Genomic DNA, 20975 nt, shown 5'->3' on the forward strand with positions numbered 1-20975 from the left:
AATGAACAAACAGCCATTACTCTAGAAGAAAACTGTATTGTGATTGGTGTACTTTGTATTTTCTCGGAATAGGAGGGGAAACGCTTCTCAAAAAGAGCAGTGAGAGAAAGTCACTTAATTTTTTTTTTTTTTTGTAAGTCAAGCGAAAGATGAACTGAAAATAGACAACCTGAAGTCAGACGGGAAAGCTGCCAATCTGGTCTGGCCAGCAGAATTTCTTTCAGTCGGTCTAGGCTCCCTCGGCAGTGGGAATCCAGATGTAAAGAAAACTTAAGCCATGAACCTCAAAGGTAGATTTCAATTATTACTGCCCAGTGGCAGGAACCTAGGATGGAGAGGTCAAGGTGTGGTTTAGTAAGAGACAGCTCCCGGGAATGGCACTTGGAAGGGCAGGGCGGAGAACAGCCGGAGATGGGACCGAGAGGAAGGGGAGAATGCGCAGACACCTCAAGGTGAGAGAGTAGACAGAGTCTTTGCCGTGGGAGCCCTCACTGCTCAGGTGGCTCTTTCCCGCTCAGGTGAGCTCCTCCCGCGCCTCCCATTGGCCGAGACGCCCGCGGCGCTGGGAGGGCGACGCAGCGCGGTCTAGTTCAGGGTCTAGGGCGGCGCGTCACTTCCGGTAGCGCGGAGCTTGTAAAACACCCTGGAGAGAAAATGGCGGCGGCAGCGGCTTCGGCGCCTCAGCAGCTCTCGGATGAGGAGCTTTTCTCTCAGCTCCGCCGTTACGGCCTGTCTCCTGGACCAGTGACGGAGAGCACCCGCCCGGTCTACCTCAAGAAGCTGAAGAAGCTTCGAGAGGAAGAGCAGCAGCAGCACCGGTCGGGGGGCCGCGGCAACAAGACGCGGAACAGTAATAACAATAACACGGCAGCCGCCACGGTCGCAGCCGCGGGATCAGCGGCGGCAGCGGCCGTGGGGATGGGGGTCCGGCCGGTCTCGGGCGACCTCTCCTACTTACGGACCCCTGGGGGCCTGTGCCGAATCTCGGCCTCTGGTCCAGAGAGCCTCCTGGGAGGGCCCGGGGGCTCCTCCGCCGCCCCCGCGGCTGGCAGCAAAGTGCTGCTGGGCTTCAGCTCGGACGAGTCGGACGTGGAGGCCAGTCCCCAAGACCAGGCCGGTGGCGGCGGGAGGAGAGACCGGGCTTCGCTCCAGTACCGCGGGCTCAAAGCGCCGCCGGCGCCCCTGGCCGCCAGCGAGGTGACTAACAGCAACTCGGCCGAGCGAAGGAAGCCCCACTCGTGGTGGGGGGCCAGGAGGCCGACGGGCCCCGAGCTGCAGACCGCGCCGGGAAAAGATGGAGCAGTGGAGGACGAGGAAGGGGAGGGAGAGGACGGTGAGGAGAGGGACCCGGAGGCCGAGGAGCCGCTCTGGGCCAGCCGGACCGTGAATGGCAGCCGGCTTGTCCCCTACAGCTGCCGGGAAAACTATTCGGACTCAGAGGAAGAGGACGACGACGACGTGGCCTCCACCAGACAGGTATTAAAGGACGACTCCCTTTCCCGGCATCGACCCAGACGGACCCATAGTAAGCCTCTCTCCCCGCTGACTGCTAAATCGGCCGGCGGCAGGCTGGAGACTTCAGTTCAGGGAGGGGGAGGACTCGCGATGAATGACAGGGCGGCGGCTGCCGGGAGTCTAGACAGGAGCCGAAACCTCGAAGAGGCGGCGGCTGCGGAGCAGGGAGGAGGGTGTGATCAAGTGGACTCCAGCCCCGTTCCTAGATACCGTGTTAACACTAAGAAACTGACCCCTCTCCTGCCCCCGCCACTTACTGACATGGACTCAACCTTGGATTCGTCAACAGGCTCCCTTCTGAAAACCAATAATCATATTGGCGGTGGGGCCTTCAATGTGGACTCCCCCAGGATTTATTCTAACAGTCTCCCTCCCAGCGCGGCCGTGGCCGCCTCTGGTTCACTCAGGATCAATCACGCCAATCATACGGGCTCCAATCATACCTACCTGAAAAACACATACAACAAACCGAAGCTTTCTGAACCCGAAGAGGAACTTCTCCAGCAATTTAAACGGGAGGAGGTGTCCCCAACAGGGAGTTTCAGTGCCCACTACTTGTCGATGTTTCTCTTAACCGCTGCCTGCTTATTTTTCCTAATACTGGGACTGACTTACCTAGGAATGAGAGGGACAGGAGTGTCTGAGGATGGAGAACTCAGCAGTAAGTATTAAATCCTGTGGGTAAGGTAACAAAGGGAATGTTGTTAGTGGTCCTCTTTAGCCGCTCTTAGCATTTTATGTGAAGTGACTTACCTGCAAGAACATGGTTTAACCCCAGCAGTGAGTGTATGTGTCATCTTTCATCAAGAAAGAACACCATTATCGAAATGATATCATATGGCTGGTTTTAAAAGTTTTCTGCATGATGCGTTGTGAAAATCAAAACAATTTATAAAAGAATATTATAAACTTGTTAGTAAAACTCATTTGTATATGTGACTTAGTTTTCTTTTAGGCCTAAATATTTGCGCAGATGCCAATTACTCAATAGATTTGAAGTATCAGGATAAGACACACCATAAATGTAGTGTTTTTTCAAATTGAGTTGTGACTCTAATAGGCAGTGTACTAGCTCTTGAAATTTGAATTAAATATTTTGTAGTACTAACTCTATACATAAGTTCGGATTAAATATTTTGTGGCATTAACTGTATGTATAATTTCTTTATAGTGAATGAATACAAAAAAGCAGCAAGGCACACGTCTTAATTGATTTCCCAGCCCAAAGCACTTTCCCTATCATCTGTACAAAAAATAGTGGTGGTAGGGCAGTGCAGGAGCTTGCAGTCAGATTTCCTTGGATTGGCTTCCAGGTCCTGCTGTTTACTTGCTGAATGACTGTAGGCAGCTGTGCTCATTGTAGAAATCAAAGTATCTCTGCTCTTAAAAACAAAAAGAAGATGAATACAGACCATTTTGTGTTCTGTGAAGGAAATAAGGATAAGTAATTGACGTACACAACTTTATTTTTTTCCTTTTTTAAAAAAAATTTACCACACTACACTGATGTAGGTGTACACTACTTTAGATTGAATAGAGGAGGTACTATCTGAGTTGAGACCCGAAGCAGAAGGAGACAGTCTTGTGGAGAGACAGGAGACCATTCTGGGCCGAGATTTTAAGAGGAAAGGCCTTGAGTTGAGCAAGAGCCTTCTTCTAAGTTATTGTGGTTAAGCATCTGGAGCGAAGGGCAGAGAGTAAGAGTTAAAGCTTCTGAATTTTCCTAATCTATAAAATGATGCCACTTTGACTAGAATGATGTTTGTGAAGATTAAAAGAGAAAGTAAATTAGTACAAAATGGACTTCTGAATACATAATTTCTCAATGTTAGGTCCCTCTCTGCATTCCCCTTGAAGGCTTCCTGCTCTTTTCACCCAAGTTGAATTCACTGTATTGCGATTAGTATTTATAAAATTAGCTTATTAGTTTTATTTCAAAATAGAGTGAAAGATGCAGTTAGCCAACTCAGATAAAGAGTAGGAGTCAAATTAGTGTAAGGTTTGATTTAGATATAGCCAATTCCAAGACAGTCAAATAACTGATTATTACTATATTGCTTAATTTAAGGCCTTACAAGAGGAATGAAATTCAGCTCTTACTTTATTTCCTGGGAGCATGAGTGTATTGTGTCCTGCCCCAAGTATTTGGGAGGAAAAAATAAGGGCACACTAGAAGTTAAACTAGTAAAAGTTCACATAAATTAAACTACATTACCTATCAGCAGTAGCTATCTGCATCTGTGTCTGTAACAACTATATGATCTGGCTTCTTTTCTTTTCTTTTTTTTTTTAATGGAGTCTCGCTCTGTTGCCAGGCTGGAGTGCAGTTGCGGGATTTGGGCTCACTGCAACCTCTGCCTTTCAGGTTCAAGCGATTCTCCTGCCTCAGCCTTGTGAGTAGCTGGAACTACAGGCATGTGGCACTACACCCAGCTAATTTTTGTATTTTTAGTAGGGAAGGGGTTTCACCATGTTGGCCGATCTGGCCATTTTTTAAGAGCTAATTGCTTTACACCTATTGTATCATTTAATCTTCCCAGCAATTAACAGAAGCAGGTGGAATTATCTTCATTTTATGGGTGAGGATGATACTAAGTTAAGAAATGCACTGAGTGTTGACAGTTAGTGGTAAGGCTAAGATTTGGTTTCAGATTTTATTTCCACCTATAAAGACCATTTTAACACTATTTTGGGTATTGCTTGTAGATAGATTTATAAATAAGTGGATACCTTTATTATGATTAACAAGATAATTGACTGGTAGGGTTTCATACAGAATTATTGACAAGCACAATTCTCAGTGAAGGTGACTTTCACATCTTTCTCATCAGTGTTAAGATGAATGACTAATGTGATATACTAAAATTTCAGGTAGAATATGATAGGAATGCTAGGATTTTGGTACTCTCTTCACCTTCACTGATAAGGAAGGAAGGAAAGAAATTATATTTGCATTTTAGTAAATGGTGAATGTGAGGTAACCTGGTCGTTGGAAAGAACAATGGCTAAGAAGTAGAGGATCTAGGTTCTAGGACTTGTCTGAATGACTGTGGTCAACCTCCTTAATCTCTGAGCCTCATTTTAATGTACTAAACGGAAGTAGTAATATCTGCTATCCCTGGGGTTGTGGTGAAGGTCAAGTGAGACACAGTGTTAAACATAAGGTGATATTATTCAGAAGTTTAGACAAAATTTGTTATATTCCTGGTAAACTACAATATATCTAGAGAGAGAAATAGTTAAGACATTTCTATAAATGATATTTAGTAGTGCATTTCTTACCTGTTTAACATTTGGTTTTTATCCCATTAAATACACGTTATTGAAATTAGTATAGAAATTTGAATCCTTAAATGTGTGATATACTTGACATATTGTATGTATACCCTGGTGGAAAGAAGTACCTGCTAACTTCAGTTAGTCTGCACACCTAACAGTGTTAAGGTATCAAAAGTGAATAATATTTTCACTCCATTCCATATCCTTTGGCATACTATGATACTTAACCATAGAGTTCATTGGTCAAATAGTATGCTTAGGGAAACACTTTTACTTGGAGTAGTAGTTGTCACCCAAAGATTGTAGGTTATATGTGAAATTAAGTTTTAGGAAGCTTTTATTAGTTATTTAAATTACATATAACATATAATAGATCCGTCTTTTAAATTGTTCTTAATCATATGGTCTTTGAAACTTTTTCATCAGTACCCTATTTTTTATTAATTAAATTGCTATAAGTCTCTTCTTCCTCATGTATAAAACTAGGGAGTTGGATTAGATGATACCTAAGCTCTTTCCAGCTCCAAGGCTTAAGATTCTAACTTTGAACTGCCATACCAAAACAACTCAAGGATCAACCTGCAGAGTAGTCACTTGTTCCACAGGTGATTAGATCATTATAGCCCACCAAATGAAAATAAAGAAGCAGAATAGATTGACTATTCTAGGCTCATGTGATCATTATTAAAATTTTTTTTCATTTACAAAAGACATGACTTCTGCAGAAACTTTGAATAGAGATGAAGGAAACAGTGAATGATTGTTGTACACCTTTCTTCCTAGCCTCATGCAGCGCCCATATAAATAAGTTCAAGTATTAGATCCTTTCCTACCTTTCTTAATATTTTTCATGTAAATACATCTGTGTGTGTGTGTTATGTGTGTGTGCAGATTTTCATTCAACAGTTAGAGTGTCTATTATGTGCCAGGCACTATTTTAAGCAGCAGGGATATGTGGTGAACAATATGTTGGTTATATAGAAGATAAAGTTTCTGTTATGGAGCTTACATTTCTAGGAGGGGAATAGACAAGTAAATAAGAATTTCAGATAAGGTAGTTGCTAACACAGCTATTGCTGGCAACTTTTGGGGGCTGAGGTGAAAAGATATGCAATATTACATACAGGTAGGCAGGCCCCTCTAGGGAATGATGTTTGAACTGAGAGATCTGAATGACTTCAAGGAACTAGCCATTGACAGTCAGGGAGAAGAGCATTCTGGCAGAAGTAACAACAAGTGCCAAATTCCTGAGGCAAGAACAGGCTTGCATGTTGAAAGATCAAAAAGAATGGCCAGTGTTGTTGAGATATAATGAATGAAGGAGAAAATGGCATACCATGAAGTTACAGGTAGGTATGGTCCAGATCATAAGGGACCTAAAATGCCTTGAGGGCCATTGAAGGAAGTCAGAATTTTAAGTGACATTATAGCATACATATTCTGCAATTTGTTTTTTCACTTAACATTGTATCATGGGTAACTTTTCCATATACTAATTTTAAGTACAGAGGTATAATTTTAAAATCTCATTTCCACTAGTCCCTTCCTCCTATAGAAATGATAAAATCTCTACCATTCTAAAAATGTTGCTCTTCAACCCTCTTTTCTTCTCTAGTTGTTACTCTATTCTTAACCAAGCTTTCTGCCTCTATTTTCTTCCCTGCCATTCACTCAGTCCTGTCTAGTTTAGCTTTCTTTACCAGCCATTCCTCTGCTATGTCTCTTCTTAAAGTTACCAGTTACTCAGTTTTCAAATCCTCACCTCTTTGGTACATTCAGTGCATTGACAACTCACTTGTTCATGAAACTCTCCTTTCTAAGCTTCTGTATCACCACTCTCTCCTTGTTTTCATACTCCTGTCTGCCTGTTTTAAATATTGGTGGTCTCCACAACTTTATCTTTGGCTGTCTCCTTTTGTACACATTTCTCTAGGCAGTTTTATTCACTCTCCTGGCCATTATCTTCCAGTTTTGTATTTTTACCTTGGATTTCTCTCCTGAGATCTAGGTATACCTATTTGTTTACTAGACATCTTTTGGGTACACTAGAAGTATGTATCAATGCCATCTGACATTTTCCTTATCTTTACCTTGGTTTTGTCCCTCTTCCCTGTTTTAGTTAATGGTACTTCCATCCACCCAGAGCTCGAGAGAAACCTTGTATTTACCTAGATTCTTTCCTTTCCCTCACCTTCCTACAAACTCCCAAACATAATTGGTAACTACAAGTTCTGTAGTTCTGTCTCCTACATATCTTTTGAATTTTTTTCTGTCCCTTGCCACTGCTGTAGGTTAGTCTCTTGCCTGAACTCTTTTACTAACCTAAAATGGTGTCCCTGCTTCTAAGATGTAGCTCTTCCAGTCCATTTTTCAGTACAGAGCAGTATTTCCAAAGCACATACGTGATCATCCCCTCTTGCTTAAATTACACAACGGCTTTGTCTTAGTTATTGGCCAAAATCTAAACTCCTTAGCTAAACTAGTCGTGATCTGACTATGCCTGCGTTTTCTACCAGTTCCCCTCATCACACTTACTTTCTAGAAAACTGAACTACTTGGTGTTCTCTGAGTAAGTCATGAAATTTGTGTTTTTCTACTTTTGCACAGGTTATCCCCTTTTTGGGGAATGTTGTTTCTTTATTGTTTAACTGTGATTCATTCTTAAGTATGTTGTTTCCGGATATCTCTGACTCTCTGTCTCTTTGCCCCAGAGTTTGGCCCATCATTTTGTGCTCAAATAAGATCCTAATGCATTCTTCATACCATTTAGGACAAAGTATTATAATCGTGTGTCCATCATGCCAAATAGATTACAGCTCCTTTCTTTAGAGTAATCTTTCTATGGGAGTAGAATATAGTGGTAAAGAGTACAGGCTTTTTACTCAGTTCTGATTTTGGCTCTACTTTTTGAAGTAGACTATACTAGAGATGTAATTGCCTCATACTAAAAATGCAGATGATTAATACTATCTGAAGATGACTTGTATTGAGATAATGCATCTAAACTAGTGTTGTTGTCTGGCACGTGGAAATCTCTTAGTAGATGGAAGTCACACTAGTATCTTCAGCACAGATTCATTATTCAGCAAATATTTGTTGAATAAATGATCACATATTAGATACCCAGTATATATGCACTGTTAACTCATATTATCTAACTCAGTAGTTGGTTATCTACCCAGTATCTGGTAAGGATATATAAAAGAAATCTTGTTTCTGTAGAAGCCTCCACACCACTAATAACAGTCATAGGAAATGACTAAGAAATATACAGGATATTATGTGGTGTCACACTTTTATAAAAGGGGAGAATTCACTGTAAATTCTCTAATGATCAGTCTTAAATGATCAAAAGCTCTCAATTCCACATTTGGATTTTATTCTGTAGGTTGAGTAATGGGAATCCATAGAGGTTGTAAAGCAGAGGACAAGCATGATTGGATTGATATTTTAAGAAGGATAAACAGGTGATGGTGTAGATAGTCATAGGGTTGGAGGGAAGTAGAGTGGTAAAACCTGAAGGAGGTTGATAAGGGGGGATGGAGTTGGGTGGGCCTATGAATGAAATAATTCATTTGAAGAAAGAATCTTTTTTTTTTTTTTTTTTTTAAGACGAGGTTTCACCATGTTGGTCAGGCTGGTCTTGAACTCCTGACCTCAGGTGATCCGCCTGCCTTGGCCTCCAAAGTGCACGCCCGGCCAGAATTTTTTTTTTTTTGAAACTGAGTTTCACTCTTATTGCCCAGACTGGAGTGCAATGGCATGATCATGGCTCACCACAACCTCCGCCTCCTGGGTTCAAGTGATTCTCCTGCCTCAGCCTCCTGAGTAGCTGGGGTTACAGGCGTGTGCCACCATGCTTGCCTAATTTTGTATTTTTAGTAGAGACAGATTTCTCCATGTTGGTCAGGCTGGTCTCAAACTCCTGACCTCAGGTGATCCGCCTGCCTTGGCCTCCCAAAGTGCTGCAATTTCAGGCATGAGCCACTGCACCCAGCCAAGACATATGTTTTTGAATATAGAGAATAAAGGAGAGATAGGAGTCAAAGATTATTCTGGTCATGAGCCTGGATGACTGAGAGAATGGTAATATCATTGGAGGAATTAGAGATGTTGAAGAGGGATCTTGTTTGGGGAAAAGTAGTTTAGGGAAAATGAGTTTACTTGGGGCTCATCGTTTGAGTTGTTCAAGTGAAAAATTCTTGTAGGCTCTTGTAGATACAGAATTGGAGTAAAGATGAGAGATGGTGCTAAATGTGAGTACTAGTAGTGTTTACTAAAGGAATAGATACTTTTAAATATTTGTTATATATATATATATATATATATATATATAATGAACATGGGGAATAAGGATTTTGAAAAATAGTTGTTATTCTCATTCTTTTTTTTTTAAAATATGAGACAGGGTCTTGCTCTCTCACCCAGGTTGGAGTGCAGTGGTGTGATCATGGCTCACTGCAGCCTCAACCTCCCCAGGACTCGAGCAATCCTCACAGCTCAGCCTCCCGAGTAGCTGGGACTACAGATCTATGCCACCACACCTGGCTAATTTTTTGTATTTTTTGTTGAGACAGGGTCTCACTTTGTTGTCCAGGCTGGTCTTAAACTCCTGGGCTCAAGCTATCCTCTCACCTCTGCCTCTCAAAGTGCTGGGATTACAGGTGTCAGCCATAGCAACTGCCCTGTGCTCTCATTTTTGAAGAATGAAAGCTCCGTGTTATGTTTGAAGTTTTACAAGTTGACTACTTTGTAAGAAAATAAATCATAGATCTATGAGAATATTCCTGTGAATGCCAGGGATTTGCAACAGTTTGATGATTTAAGAACTTAAAGTCTACTCTATGAAAATGTTTTTCATTTGAAAAGTATCCCTGGAATGATTTAAAATTAAAAATAACTTGTTAGTCTCTACAAATATATCCACAGAGACTAGTTTGTGAATACACTGGCATAGGTATCAGAGAACCTGTGTTTCAATATCGGCCCTTCAACTTGCTAGCTTCTTTTTTTTACTAAGGCAAGTTGCTTAGCCATTGTAAACCTCAATATCTTCATCTGTAAAATAGGTTAAATGAGAATTAAGTAATGTGTGTAAAGTAAAACTCATACACGGCACATAGTAATAATAACTAACCCTTATGTAGCATTAACTGTGTGCCAAGCACTGAGCCAAACAATTGTTATTTAATCCTTATGAAGTAGGTACTTATCCCATTTTATAAGTAAATGGAGACACTGAGAAGTAACTTGCCCAGGGTCATGTAGCTAGTAAGTGAAGTGGCAGTATTTGAACTCAAATAGTGGCTCTTTTCCATTCTTCTAGATTGCTTTTTAATATGTATAAATACATAAGGACTTGTTACATGTTCTCTACTATTATTGTTATTAGCAGAAAATTGTGAAGAGTATAGATGCATAAAATCCTAGAAGTGGCAGGAATAATCTATGAAACCTAACAACTTTAGGAAAAATTGTATTCATTCAACAATTATGAATCACATGGAACTGTTTATCCTTAAGGTTTTAGATTAATTCATCAATTTAAGGGGGAGGGGGCATCTGCTATAAACTATAATATATAATACATTGAACAATATCTAATTTTTAAAAGATTTGGACAGTCTCAAATCTGGTAGGGAAAGTGATCATTTGATTTTTATTATCACTTGTTCTTTCCATTGTTCATTTTTAGGATATAAAGATCTTTTGTATCTTTGTTCTCCTTTTTTTGCTCTTTTTAGATAAACTTCATGTTTTCCCTTTATACTTACATTTGTTTTCACGGAAATGACGCATTTGATAATTTCAGGGACACTTCAAAAAATTATTTTCATGATACCTAAGAGTTGGGAAGTTTTTAAAGCTTGCTTCTCCTTGCTCATTGATTATTCAATATTAACTCTGCCTTTCTGAAAAATATGTTATATAAATAAAAGGAAATTTATAGCCTCAGTGCAAAGATAATTATATAGTTTATAAGTTGTTTAAAAGAGAAGTACGCCTTAAACTGTTGGAACTCTCCTCCAAAATATAGTTGTTAGTAAATAAGTACTACTAACGTCTTTGTGAAAATTTTATTACTAGTGATATAATCTAAATTAGAATAAAGATATATTCTAGGGGTGGGGAGAGCATCAGGAAAAATAGCTAATGCATGCTGGGATTAATACCTAGGTGATGGGTTGATAGGTGCAGCAAACCACCATTGGCCACGTTTGTTTACCCATGTAACAAACCTGCACATCCTGCATATTTATCCCAGAACTTAAAATTTAAAAAAAGTTTTATTTTAATCTTTATTATACACTAAAAATTGCTGCCATTTAATTTGGGAATATAGCTTAATACTAATTGTGGAAATTATTATAACAGTTATTTGCTTATAACTTTGGATTTTGATTTTCATCTTTAGAATTTATTTTTAACATAGATTTTATTTTTGGAGACAGAGTCTTGCTTTGTCACCCAGCCTGGAGTGCAGTGGCGCAATATCGACTCACTGCAGCCTCTGCCTCCCAGGTTCAAGCGATCTCCTCCCTCAACCTCCCAAGTATCTGGGATTATAGGCACATGGCACCATACCCAGCTAGTTTTCGTATTTTTTTAGTAGAGATGGGGTTTCACCACGTTGGCCAGGCTGGTCTTGAACTCCTGACCTCAGGTAATCCATCTGCCTTGGTCTCCTAAAGTGCTGGGATGACAGGAGTGAGCCACTGTGCCCAGCCTTAACATAGATTTTTTTTTTTCCAGCTCTCCTGAACTAATTGGGTAGTAAGTATGCACCAATAATTGCTGTCCTGTCTTGAATGTGACATGGATAGAAAAAACCCTTTAGTAGCAAGTGGGTATTTTAGCAAATAGCAGAAAATTAATTTTGTTTTTCAGTTAGCTCATATATATCTAAGTATGTATATACACATACACATACACACACATAGTTTGCTTACTATGGCTAATTCCTGAAAGCCTGCTGTACTTACAAAGAAAGCTTTTGCTCTGTAGGAATTCACCAAGTTATAATTTTCAAAACATATGAAGAAGATTGTTGAAATTAATTAGAAGGTGGGGGGAATCTTAGAATATCTGTTTCTTCTAGCCTTTGAACTATGGCTTGGAACCTTGGTCAGCTTTAGTAAAAACTTCCGTGGTTTTTAAGTGTATCTCCCATGGGATCACAAATGATTTTTTTTGTTTGATTTAGTTCATTTGAAGAAACATTTAAGTTTCTCCTACTCATTTTTTTATTTACTCACCCATTCACTCAGATTATTTGTTGAGCAACTATACTATGTACCAGGTAATACTAGAAGATGAGTGTATATAATACTTTTTAGAACTATAGGAGTGGCAGTCTCCCCCTTATACCAAGCTTTGGCTGACATTCTCTTCTTTTTCCTAAATATTTCTGCCCTAGCTAGCTTTCAGAATTGGGATTTTGTTACCATGCAACAATGTTTCAGAATTATATATTGTGACTTGGGAAACATACTTTAAGAATTAGTCTCTGTAAATTTGACTATACCATCTGGTAAAGCTTACCACAGTGTATGTATACACAAAAAGATAGTTGGATAATTTAAGTAATACATGTTGATCATTCCTTTCACCTTTTCTGTATTACCATTTTCTCAATTGGGAATTCTACCTTTAAAAACCATACAATTTAATAAATGTAGGTTTTATTGCAGGTTTCTAGGAGTAATTTTTAAAAAAGGAAGAGACATGGAGAATGAATTTGCCAAAAATGAAAATGTTTTAAAATCTGAACATTTATGATTATGGTTCAAGATGTTCTAGAAATACTCTTATGCTTTTGACAATAATGTTATTTTGTTTTTTTTAAAAAATGTCATTTCTAAATGTCCCTTCTTTCAGATTCTAAAGCCTTAGGTGATAAGAGCAAGCATTTATTGAGAATTTCCAATGTGTGTGAGCACTTTATTTTAATTTTCATGAGGATAACTACTCATACTATGTCTGTGAATAAAACAGATAAAGGGAATAAGGTTATAAGTGATTTGTCAAAGGTCTGACAGCTAAGTGTTGGAGCCAGCATTTGAATCCAAAATCTAACTTTAGAGTTCACAGTGTTAACTACCAGACAGCAGTAGAAATTTTTATACTTTATCTTATTGTTAGCTACAAGCTTTATTTGGGCAAGTATGGTATACATAACCTCGGGGCCTTGTTTTTTGCATCTGTTAAATGAAGGTATAGTAAAATCAGCTTTACTTCCAGCCAGTGATTTTTGAGAGAGCTACTGTGCTAATGTCTGTAGAAATGCTTTGGAGAAATTTGAAGTGATACATAACTGTAATTTTAATATTATAAGTTAGGACTTAAGAGCTATAGTAGTTTAATTTAAGCAACACTTGTTCAGCACTATGACATGTCCTGTCAGTAATGTTAATAAGTAATAGAGTTGGCTAAACTTAGAGGCCTTATCAGTATTTTTAAACCTTTCACTCAAGCTGTCTGAGCAGATAAAAGGGAGTTATCTTTTCACATTACATAATTAATGCCTTTCTTATCTCCAGGACTGAAAAATAATGTTTTTTTTTTTTTTTGCAGCTATATTAAACAGGTGATGACACAACTTGAAATTGGATTGTAGCCTTGCTAATCACTAAAAGGTAGATTTGCTGCTAGGAAAGTCAGAGATGGGATACATTGCTTTCATACAAAATATAGTACTGAATTTGAGACAGAAAGACATTTTTTTTAAGAATGAAGATGAGTCTTAGAGTAAGCTTCTGTTAATATTATGTGAAGAATAGCAATGCATACAGTTGGTAGAGAAGGGTGGCTTTTCACATGCTGTTCTACAGCTAGTTAGTAAGATACCATGAGTACTGTTATTATCAAAGTGGGAAGGTGACATGTGTCTCCATGAATATGCAATAGATGAATATTAAAATAATACTACTTAAATTAGAAGATATTTAAAGTGCATTAGGATCTTCAGTGTCTTAGATAAGTCATACGAAGCACATAATGAAATTTCCATCACATTTTGCATTTGAAACTGTTATCAGTGATGGCTTAGACCAGAACTGTCCAGTAGAAATATAAGTCATACAGTAGCCACATTAAAACATAAAAAAGTTGAGATTAATTTTAGTGATTAATTTTATTTAATTTGGTATACCTAGAACATTATTTTGACACATAATCAATATAAAAATTATTGATGAGGTATTTTATGATCTTTTTTGAATTCAGGCTTCAGAATCCTATATGTATTTTGCGCTCATCGTGTACCTCTATTCAGACTAGCCCTATTTCAAGTGCTCAGAGCCACATTTGACTAGTTAGCTACCCTATTGGGTAGCTCAAGTCTGGACCATTCTGAGTTATGGAGTTACATTATTGGTTTAATGAGACTTAATGACTGTAAATTTTTGAATGCTTATAATGTGCCATGTAGTAGATTTTTGTAGTAACTCTATGATGTCAGTTTTGTATCATTTTAGACATAGACAGTGAGGTATGGAGATACTCATTTGTCTAAGATATTAAACAGGTAGTATGTAGGGGAGCAGGATTTAAAGCTAAATCTGACCCTAAATCCCTTGTCCTGTTTTCTATATTGCGCTGTTTTAAAGCACTGCCACTTAAGGGTTGAGCAGGTAAGTGAGTGAGCTGTAGTTCTGCCATTGGTTAGCCAGTGACTTATGATTTAATTTTTCTTTGTTTTTAGGCACAAAGGACTTCTTAGCTTAGAGTAGAAGTGCTGTCTTCTAAGTCTTTACTCATATTCTTTATTGGGACTGTTCCTTTATACTTGTTCCCCATTTTCCATTCATTAAACTGCTTTCTACAACTCTTTAAACATGTAGAATGGAGAAATGGCTCTTACTTTAAACATGTAGAATGGAGAGATGAGGGAAAACTCAGCTCCTATTGGCAAAAGTGAAAACTGATGTCTAGTAAAACTTCTGTCTTGATGAAGAAGTTTCCCAAGGGTTTCAGTACTTCATTCTGAGAAAGATTTGGGAAGTTCTTATTCATCATGCTCTTTAAATTGTAAATATTTTCTCAATTATTTTACAGGATGTTTTATAGTGGATTAATACTTAGCAGCATCTTCTAATTAATTTGAATAATTTCTTTGAATTACATTTGGATTTTCAAGAATATTTGTTCACAAAGACAAGCCTTTTCATTTCAAAAGGAAAAATAGGCAGTCCCTAATTTTTGAATATGTTGTCTTCCAGATCGGGTGTAAAACAGTTGTTTGAACTTGGAGCATGTTTTACTACACTGTTTTTAAGTTCCCGGGCTAGCCCGCAGAATCCTATTTAAAACCACATCCTATTTTAGCCCTAATATACTATTAGTTTAAATTTAGGGACTCAGAGCATTGGAGCGTGTTCTGCGGGAGTTGGAGGAGAAAGGAAGTTTACTTACGGTGTTTAAAATTTTCTCTTCTTATACTTTTTCATCTCTTAATTCCTGTTTTCCAACTCATACTGGCCTAAGCTTTCTGTTGTTTTACTGTAATCTTGGTTCAATAACTTTAAAGGGTTTAATAACTTTAAGTGCTCAATAATGTCAAAATTTTCTGTATGAAATAGGTTTACTTGTTGAGTGCTTGGCAAGTAAACATTTTAGCTCATTCATCTTATTTAGTCTTAAGCGTTTTATGAGGTAGGGGCTAGTTTTCCATCATTAATGAGGAATCTGAGGATTAGGTTAATCACTTTGCCCAAGTTTATAGGGCAGGGAGAGGAGTTACGTTGTTGGGTAAAAATCTTAGCAACATGACTTGAAAGCTCATCCACTAATCATTGTACATACCGTTTTCCTCTTTTACTTATCTTCTCCTTTCTCTCTTTACTAAGTCCCAACTACCCTTGTTGCCTCAATTCAGATACTTTTTTTTTTTTTTGAAAGAGACATGTTTTGCTATGTTGCCCAGGCTGGCCTCAAGTAATTACTTGGGCCTTGGGCTCAAATAGTCCTCCTACCTCAGCTTCCTGAGCTGCTGGGTCTACAGGGATGCACCACCAAGCCTGGCAGTCATCTACTTTAAACTAAATTTTAGGGTAAGCCATTTGATAATGAATTCATAATATAATATTGAAGAGCTCTGTTCATAAAAATTGTATGATTTTTTGATAAAATGTGGTAATGTGATTATCCTTGGTGAGCATTGAGTGACTATGGAATCAGAGTTTAGCCCTGCCTCTCTAAATTACTCTTTATCCTTAAATGTGTAGTAGCTGGATCTGGGTTGCCTACATTTCTATATTTTCTGTTAAAATTTATGGCAGTAGTTTCTAACTATGGACTGAGAACATTTTGGGAACTGTGCCCATTATAAAGTGTTGTCTAAAGATCTAATAAATAATTTGTCTTTCATACTGTGCTATTATTTTTCAATGGTATTTTATTATTGCAGTGATTAAAATATAGCATATTGTATGCATGGTAGAATTTTGTCATATTTTCTTAATAAGTGGATATCAAAAGTACTGTTATGGGGAATCTGAATATCTTGATATAAATGAAGAGGTCCTTTTGCTTTAAGAGTGGAGAATCATTACTTAAAGAATGTTACAAGGAAATGATATATAAATTTTATTTACTGGTAATATTTTACCATTTATTTTTAAGACATTCATACTGAATGTCAGAAAATCAGTTGTAGTGTTGAAATGACTGACTGACTTACCAGCTGGTAACACCTTAATCTCAGAGGTGGTTGTACAAAATCTTGATTAACTCAGATTCTATTGGTATCTTTCATTTGGTAAAACATTTTTATTTTTTAATTTTTTTCAGACAGAGTCTTGCTCTGTTGCCCAGGCTCACTGCAACCTCCACCTCCTGGGTTCAAGTGCTTCTCCTGCCTCAGCCTCCCGGGTAGCTGGGATTATAGGCGCACGTCACGACGCCTGGCTAATTTTTGTATTTTTAGTAGAGATGGTGTTTCACCATGTTGGTCAAGGTGGTCTCAAACTCCTGACCTCATGATCTGCCCACCTCAGCCTCCCAAAGTGCTGGGATTACAGGCATGAGCCACCGCACCTGGCCTGGTAAAACATTTTTGGCAGTAAGTGAGAAATTAGGCATTTAAAAGACTTGGGGAGCCTTGCCTTGGAGTTTTCTATCTGTCTAAGAACTGCATTTTATCCCAGTACCTCGATGGTAGCGACAGATCAAGGTTGGAGTAGCAGTATATTATTTTATAAACAGTGCTATTTTTTATTTGATGCTAGGATTGGGAAAATATGATTTATTAATCTATCTGAGATATCTCCCTCCATGCTAGTGGGCATAGTTACAAAACATCCTGTTTTACATTGGGTTACTAGAGTCCCAGAGAGGGTAACTTGCCTAAGATTGTAAGTCATAAACTTTGGAGCTGGTATTCCTTGCCTCAGAGATTTTTTTTTTTTTTCATTTTACCCATTGCTTTTTATTATGAAGAGATACTTATTCATCTAAATGATATAACTTTTGGAGCAAGCATTACTTAAAAGAAAATTTGTATTTTACTTAAATTTTAAAAACTTAAATTGTTTAAATTTTTAAAACTGTACAAGGTTGAACTTAATACAAAATAGCTATAAATTATATTAATACCATCCTACCCAAGAAGGAAAAAGGATAAAAATATTCAGTACCTTTTAAAAAATTCTAATATTTGGGTTAGGAAATGAGAGAAACCAGGATGATTTAGGAGAGTCTTTTCCTGAATTTTGTTTGGGGCAGAATATCAATCCAAATGTATTTTAAAAAATAGGAGTATAATACTCTGCTAGGTTGGTTTAGATTGCTTTTTTTCTTAAGCTGACACCTGTTTTTTTTTTTTTTTTAATTCCTTTTGGTTAATAAATTCTTCAAGGGTTAAAATAATAAAAGACACTGATGTTACATCAGTAAGTGTGTAGTGATGAAGAACTATAGTACATACATGGGAGTTAACTAAAAATATATAAGTATGGTGTATGGGTTTTGATGTTTAAAAAGAAAGATTAAATAGGCTATAGTAGTATGTTCAATTTGGAAAAAAATAAACAACTTAAAATGGCAAGTCAAAATTCAGCTAAGACCATATGCTAGCTAGTACAGACATAATATGAATATAAATAAGTTACTTGTACTTTAATTTGCAAGGCCTTTTATGTATGTTCTTACACAATCAGCTTTACCGGTTTATCACGGGGTTGTTGCCATACTTTTCATTTATTTTTGCTAATTTTTTAAATTAATTTTGCTAGTTCTGCGGGAAGGGAGGATACACTGAATGAATAAAAGCAGATAAATTTAAAATCAATGTTTTTGCTACATAAGATCATCTTAGGGCTTAAAAGGGTTTTAGAAGCCATTAGCTACTTTAGGCAATATTGGAGTTTGAGGGAGATAATGTTTTAGTTATCTCTTTTGGTTATAAGGACAGTTTTAGGAAAGTGTTTACTATGAGGATGTGTGTAGACTTGAACTGTAGATACATTAACAATCAATTAAATTCAAGGGATTCCAGGCCTGTGCTTGGGTGTGTGCCTCTGTCTCTTAGTACTGTGCTAAGTTTTTCTTGGATTATTTCATTTAATTCTTGAAATTGAGGCTTAGGGAAGTTAAGAAACTCATCCAAAGTCAGTAAGTGGCAGAACCAGATTTGAGTACAGATAATTTGATTCCCACCATCAGATCTTTGTTCCTATACTGTACTATCTGCACAATTTTGTATTATTTCATGTATTTGTAGTTTAGATTTCCTTTGGAATTATTCCCACTTCCCTGCTTTAAAAAAAGTCTCAAATTCTACTAGACCAGGAGTTCTTAAACAGTGGTCCATCAATCTTAAGGAAGAGATAAATGGACTCCAGGTAAGCAGGAACTCCTTGAAATTGTATGTACAGTTTTGAATATGTATGCATTTTTAAAGGGTTCATAAATTTTATTAAATTCTCAAAAGGATCTCTGCTCTCCAAAGTAATAAGAGTCACTGTACTATCAGTGGCTCTAGGTAAGGTTCTGAGTTCTCATCTTTGTATTCCCTAGCACCTGGTTTTTGGTTACTCAGTAAATATTTGTTGAACAGACCTTAACAAATAGAGATGGTATGTAGGAAAATACGTTTGAAATTAGTCCTAATCTTGGATTTGAAGATGCCATCAGTGTTTATTTAAAATGGTATTAAGGATCAGTCTTACTGTCTTGGTCCAGAAAACTACTTTCTGGCAGATTCAAATTTTATGAATCAAGTTTTTTGAAGTGAGTTTTTTTTAAATCAGAGAATAAAGCAAAATTCAGCATTTAGAGTCTACAATAAGTTCTCTAAAAAAGGCCAGGGTTTTTTTTTTCCCCCCTCCAGTGTAGTATTAAGACTCTTTTAATATTGGATAAAGCATTAGGGACCATTACACATTTTAAACATGAAAATCATACTCGGTCGAAGTACATTATAAAAGCTACATGGAAACTGAGAGCAACTGAAGGTGGGATAGATGAAGAAAAACTTTAGGCAAAATAAATCAAACAGTTTATTTGATCAAAGGGTGATTTATGAATTGGGCAACACTCAGAACCAGCAGGTGTCCAGAGAATTCCTGTCCAAAGCAGTGATGGGCAGTGAGCTTTTATAGGTGGAATGTGGAAGTAAGACAAAACGTTAAGTGGAAAAACCCTAGTTAGAAGTTAGTTGGTGGTTTCTGATTGGGTATACTTAAGTTTTGTTTTACTGTTTACATGGGATTGGGTTTTGGTTTGCTTACAGAGGAGTTCTGTTCACAGAGAAATCTGCAGGCTAATGGCTTCTGCCTTACTTGCTTTAACAATTCTCTCCTTTTGTCAGCCTTTCAATCTTGAGTGCTTGAACAAAACTTCAGCATTGATGCCACTTGCTGTCACCATTATAGCAGACTTACTTGATCTCAGTATGGAATACGTAAATACATAAATCATGATGTCAGGCTCAGGGAAGAAATATTCCTTTTCTTTTTTCATCTTATTTTTGTTGCCCTAATCGCAGTGAACCATTTGGCATATTGCTGGTGGCTGCAAACAAACATTTAAGACACTAGAGAGAATACAGTGCACCAGAGATATGACAATGGGCAAATCAGAAGGATAATAGTTCTTTCTTACCCACAAGAAATATGTTTCAAGACCCCCCCACCTTGCTCCTGCAGTGGATGCCTGAAACTGTTTTACTACTAAACCCTATATGTACTATGTTTTTCCTATAATACATACCTATGATAAAGTTTAATTTATAAATTAGGCACAGTTAAGAGATTAAACATAATAACCAATGATAGAAGAATTGTAGCAGTGTATACTAATAAAAGTTATGTGAATGTGGTCTCTCTCAAAATATCATATTTTACTGTACTCATCAATTTTTGGTCCATGGTTGACAGTGGGTAACTAAAACTGCAGAAAGTGACACTGCTGTAAGGAGGGAGGAGAGACTACTGTTACCAAAGGACTGGCATAGGCTTTTTAGACAAGGCCTATGAACAGAACCAAGTAAAAGAAAAGAAAAAAACAAAGGTTGATGGCTAGAACAAACCATAAACTCACTCTGTGTGTCCAGAGGGCAGTTGGTCAAGGTTTCTAGATTTGAACTCAAAGCATATTTTCCAGGTTTGCAGTTTGAATCTTTCTGGTTATGGCATTGGGCATTTTGGTGAACTCCCTGAGTGGCCCATTCATCAGCAGGGATGAGTGTTGCCCAGTACCAGCCTGTAGGGCTTCAGGAACAGAGCAGCTTATAGAAACAATGTCAAGTTCAATGAACAGGACTAGAATCTGATATGCACAAGGGTGCCCTATAGTTCTCTACTGAAATATAATTTTTCTCTGTACAGCCACTCCCATTTCTATCAAAGATAATCACATAAGACTAATTTGTTTGCAGAATAGGTCTAGTCTCATTTAACTTGGCTTGATTATTACATATGTGCAGCAAGAGTAGTGATGGACCATATAGGCTCCTTTAAAATCTGCTTTGCTGGAATTTTTAAAGGTATCTCAGATTAGACTTTTAAAAGCCTCTCTAGGTTATGAAGCCATGCCAAAGACTTACAAGTAGATTTTGCCTGTAACACCTATAGATTTGGATGAATTCCTCTCTTCTCAAAGTCCTCAAAATATTTTTTAAAATTACTGGGCCTGCCTTATTCAACCCTTAAGGCCAGGAAACCTGTAAAGCCTCATACCAC

The 20975-nt window shown here is 37.7% G+C and overlaps 1 protein-coding gene across 2 annotated transcripts in view; it reads left to right on the forward strand.

The window, feature by feature from the left end:
- The first annotated feature begins 631 nt into the window (after positions 1-631).
- LEMD3 (LEM domain containing 3) overlaps positions 632-20975 on the forward strand; it is a 79269-nt gene continuing 58925 nt past the window's right edge. For both annotated transcript variants that reach the window (XM_012444937.3, XM_064377306.1), the window contains exon 1: positions 632-2176. In XM_012444937.3, coding sequence (XP_012300360.2) covers positions 655-2176 — 1522 coding nt within the window. In that variant the 5' untranslated portion in view covers positions 632-654. The remainder of the gene's footprint in view (positions 2177-20975) is intronic.

This window comes from Aotus nancymaae, unplaced genomic scaffold (assembly GCF_030222135.1).
Source record: "Aotus nancymaae isolate 86718 unplaced genomic scaffold, 86718_ANA_hifiasm-v0.15.2.pri h1tg000016l, whole genome shotgun sequence".
NCBI classification, from domain to species: domain Eukaryota; kingdom Metazoa; phylum Chordata; class Mammalia; order Primates; family Aotidae; genus Aotus; species Aotus nancymaae.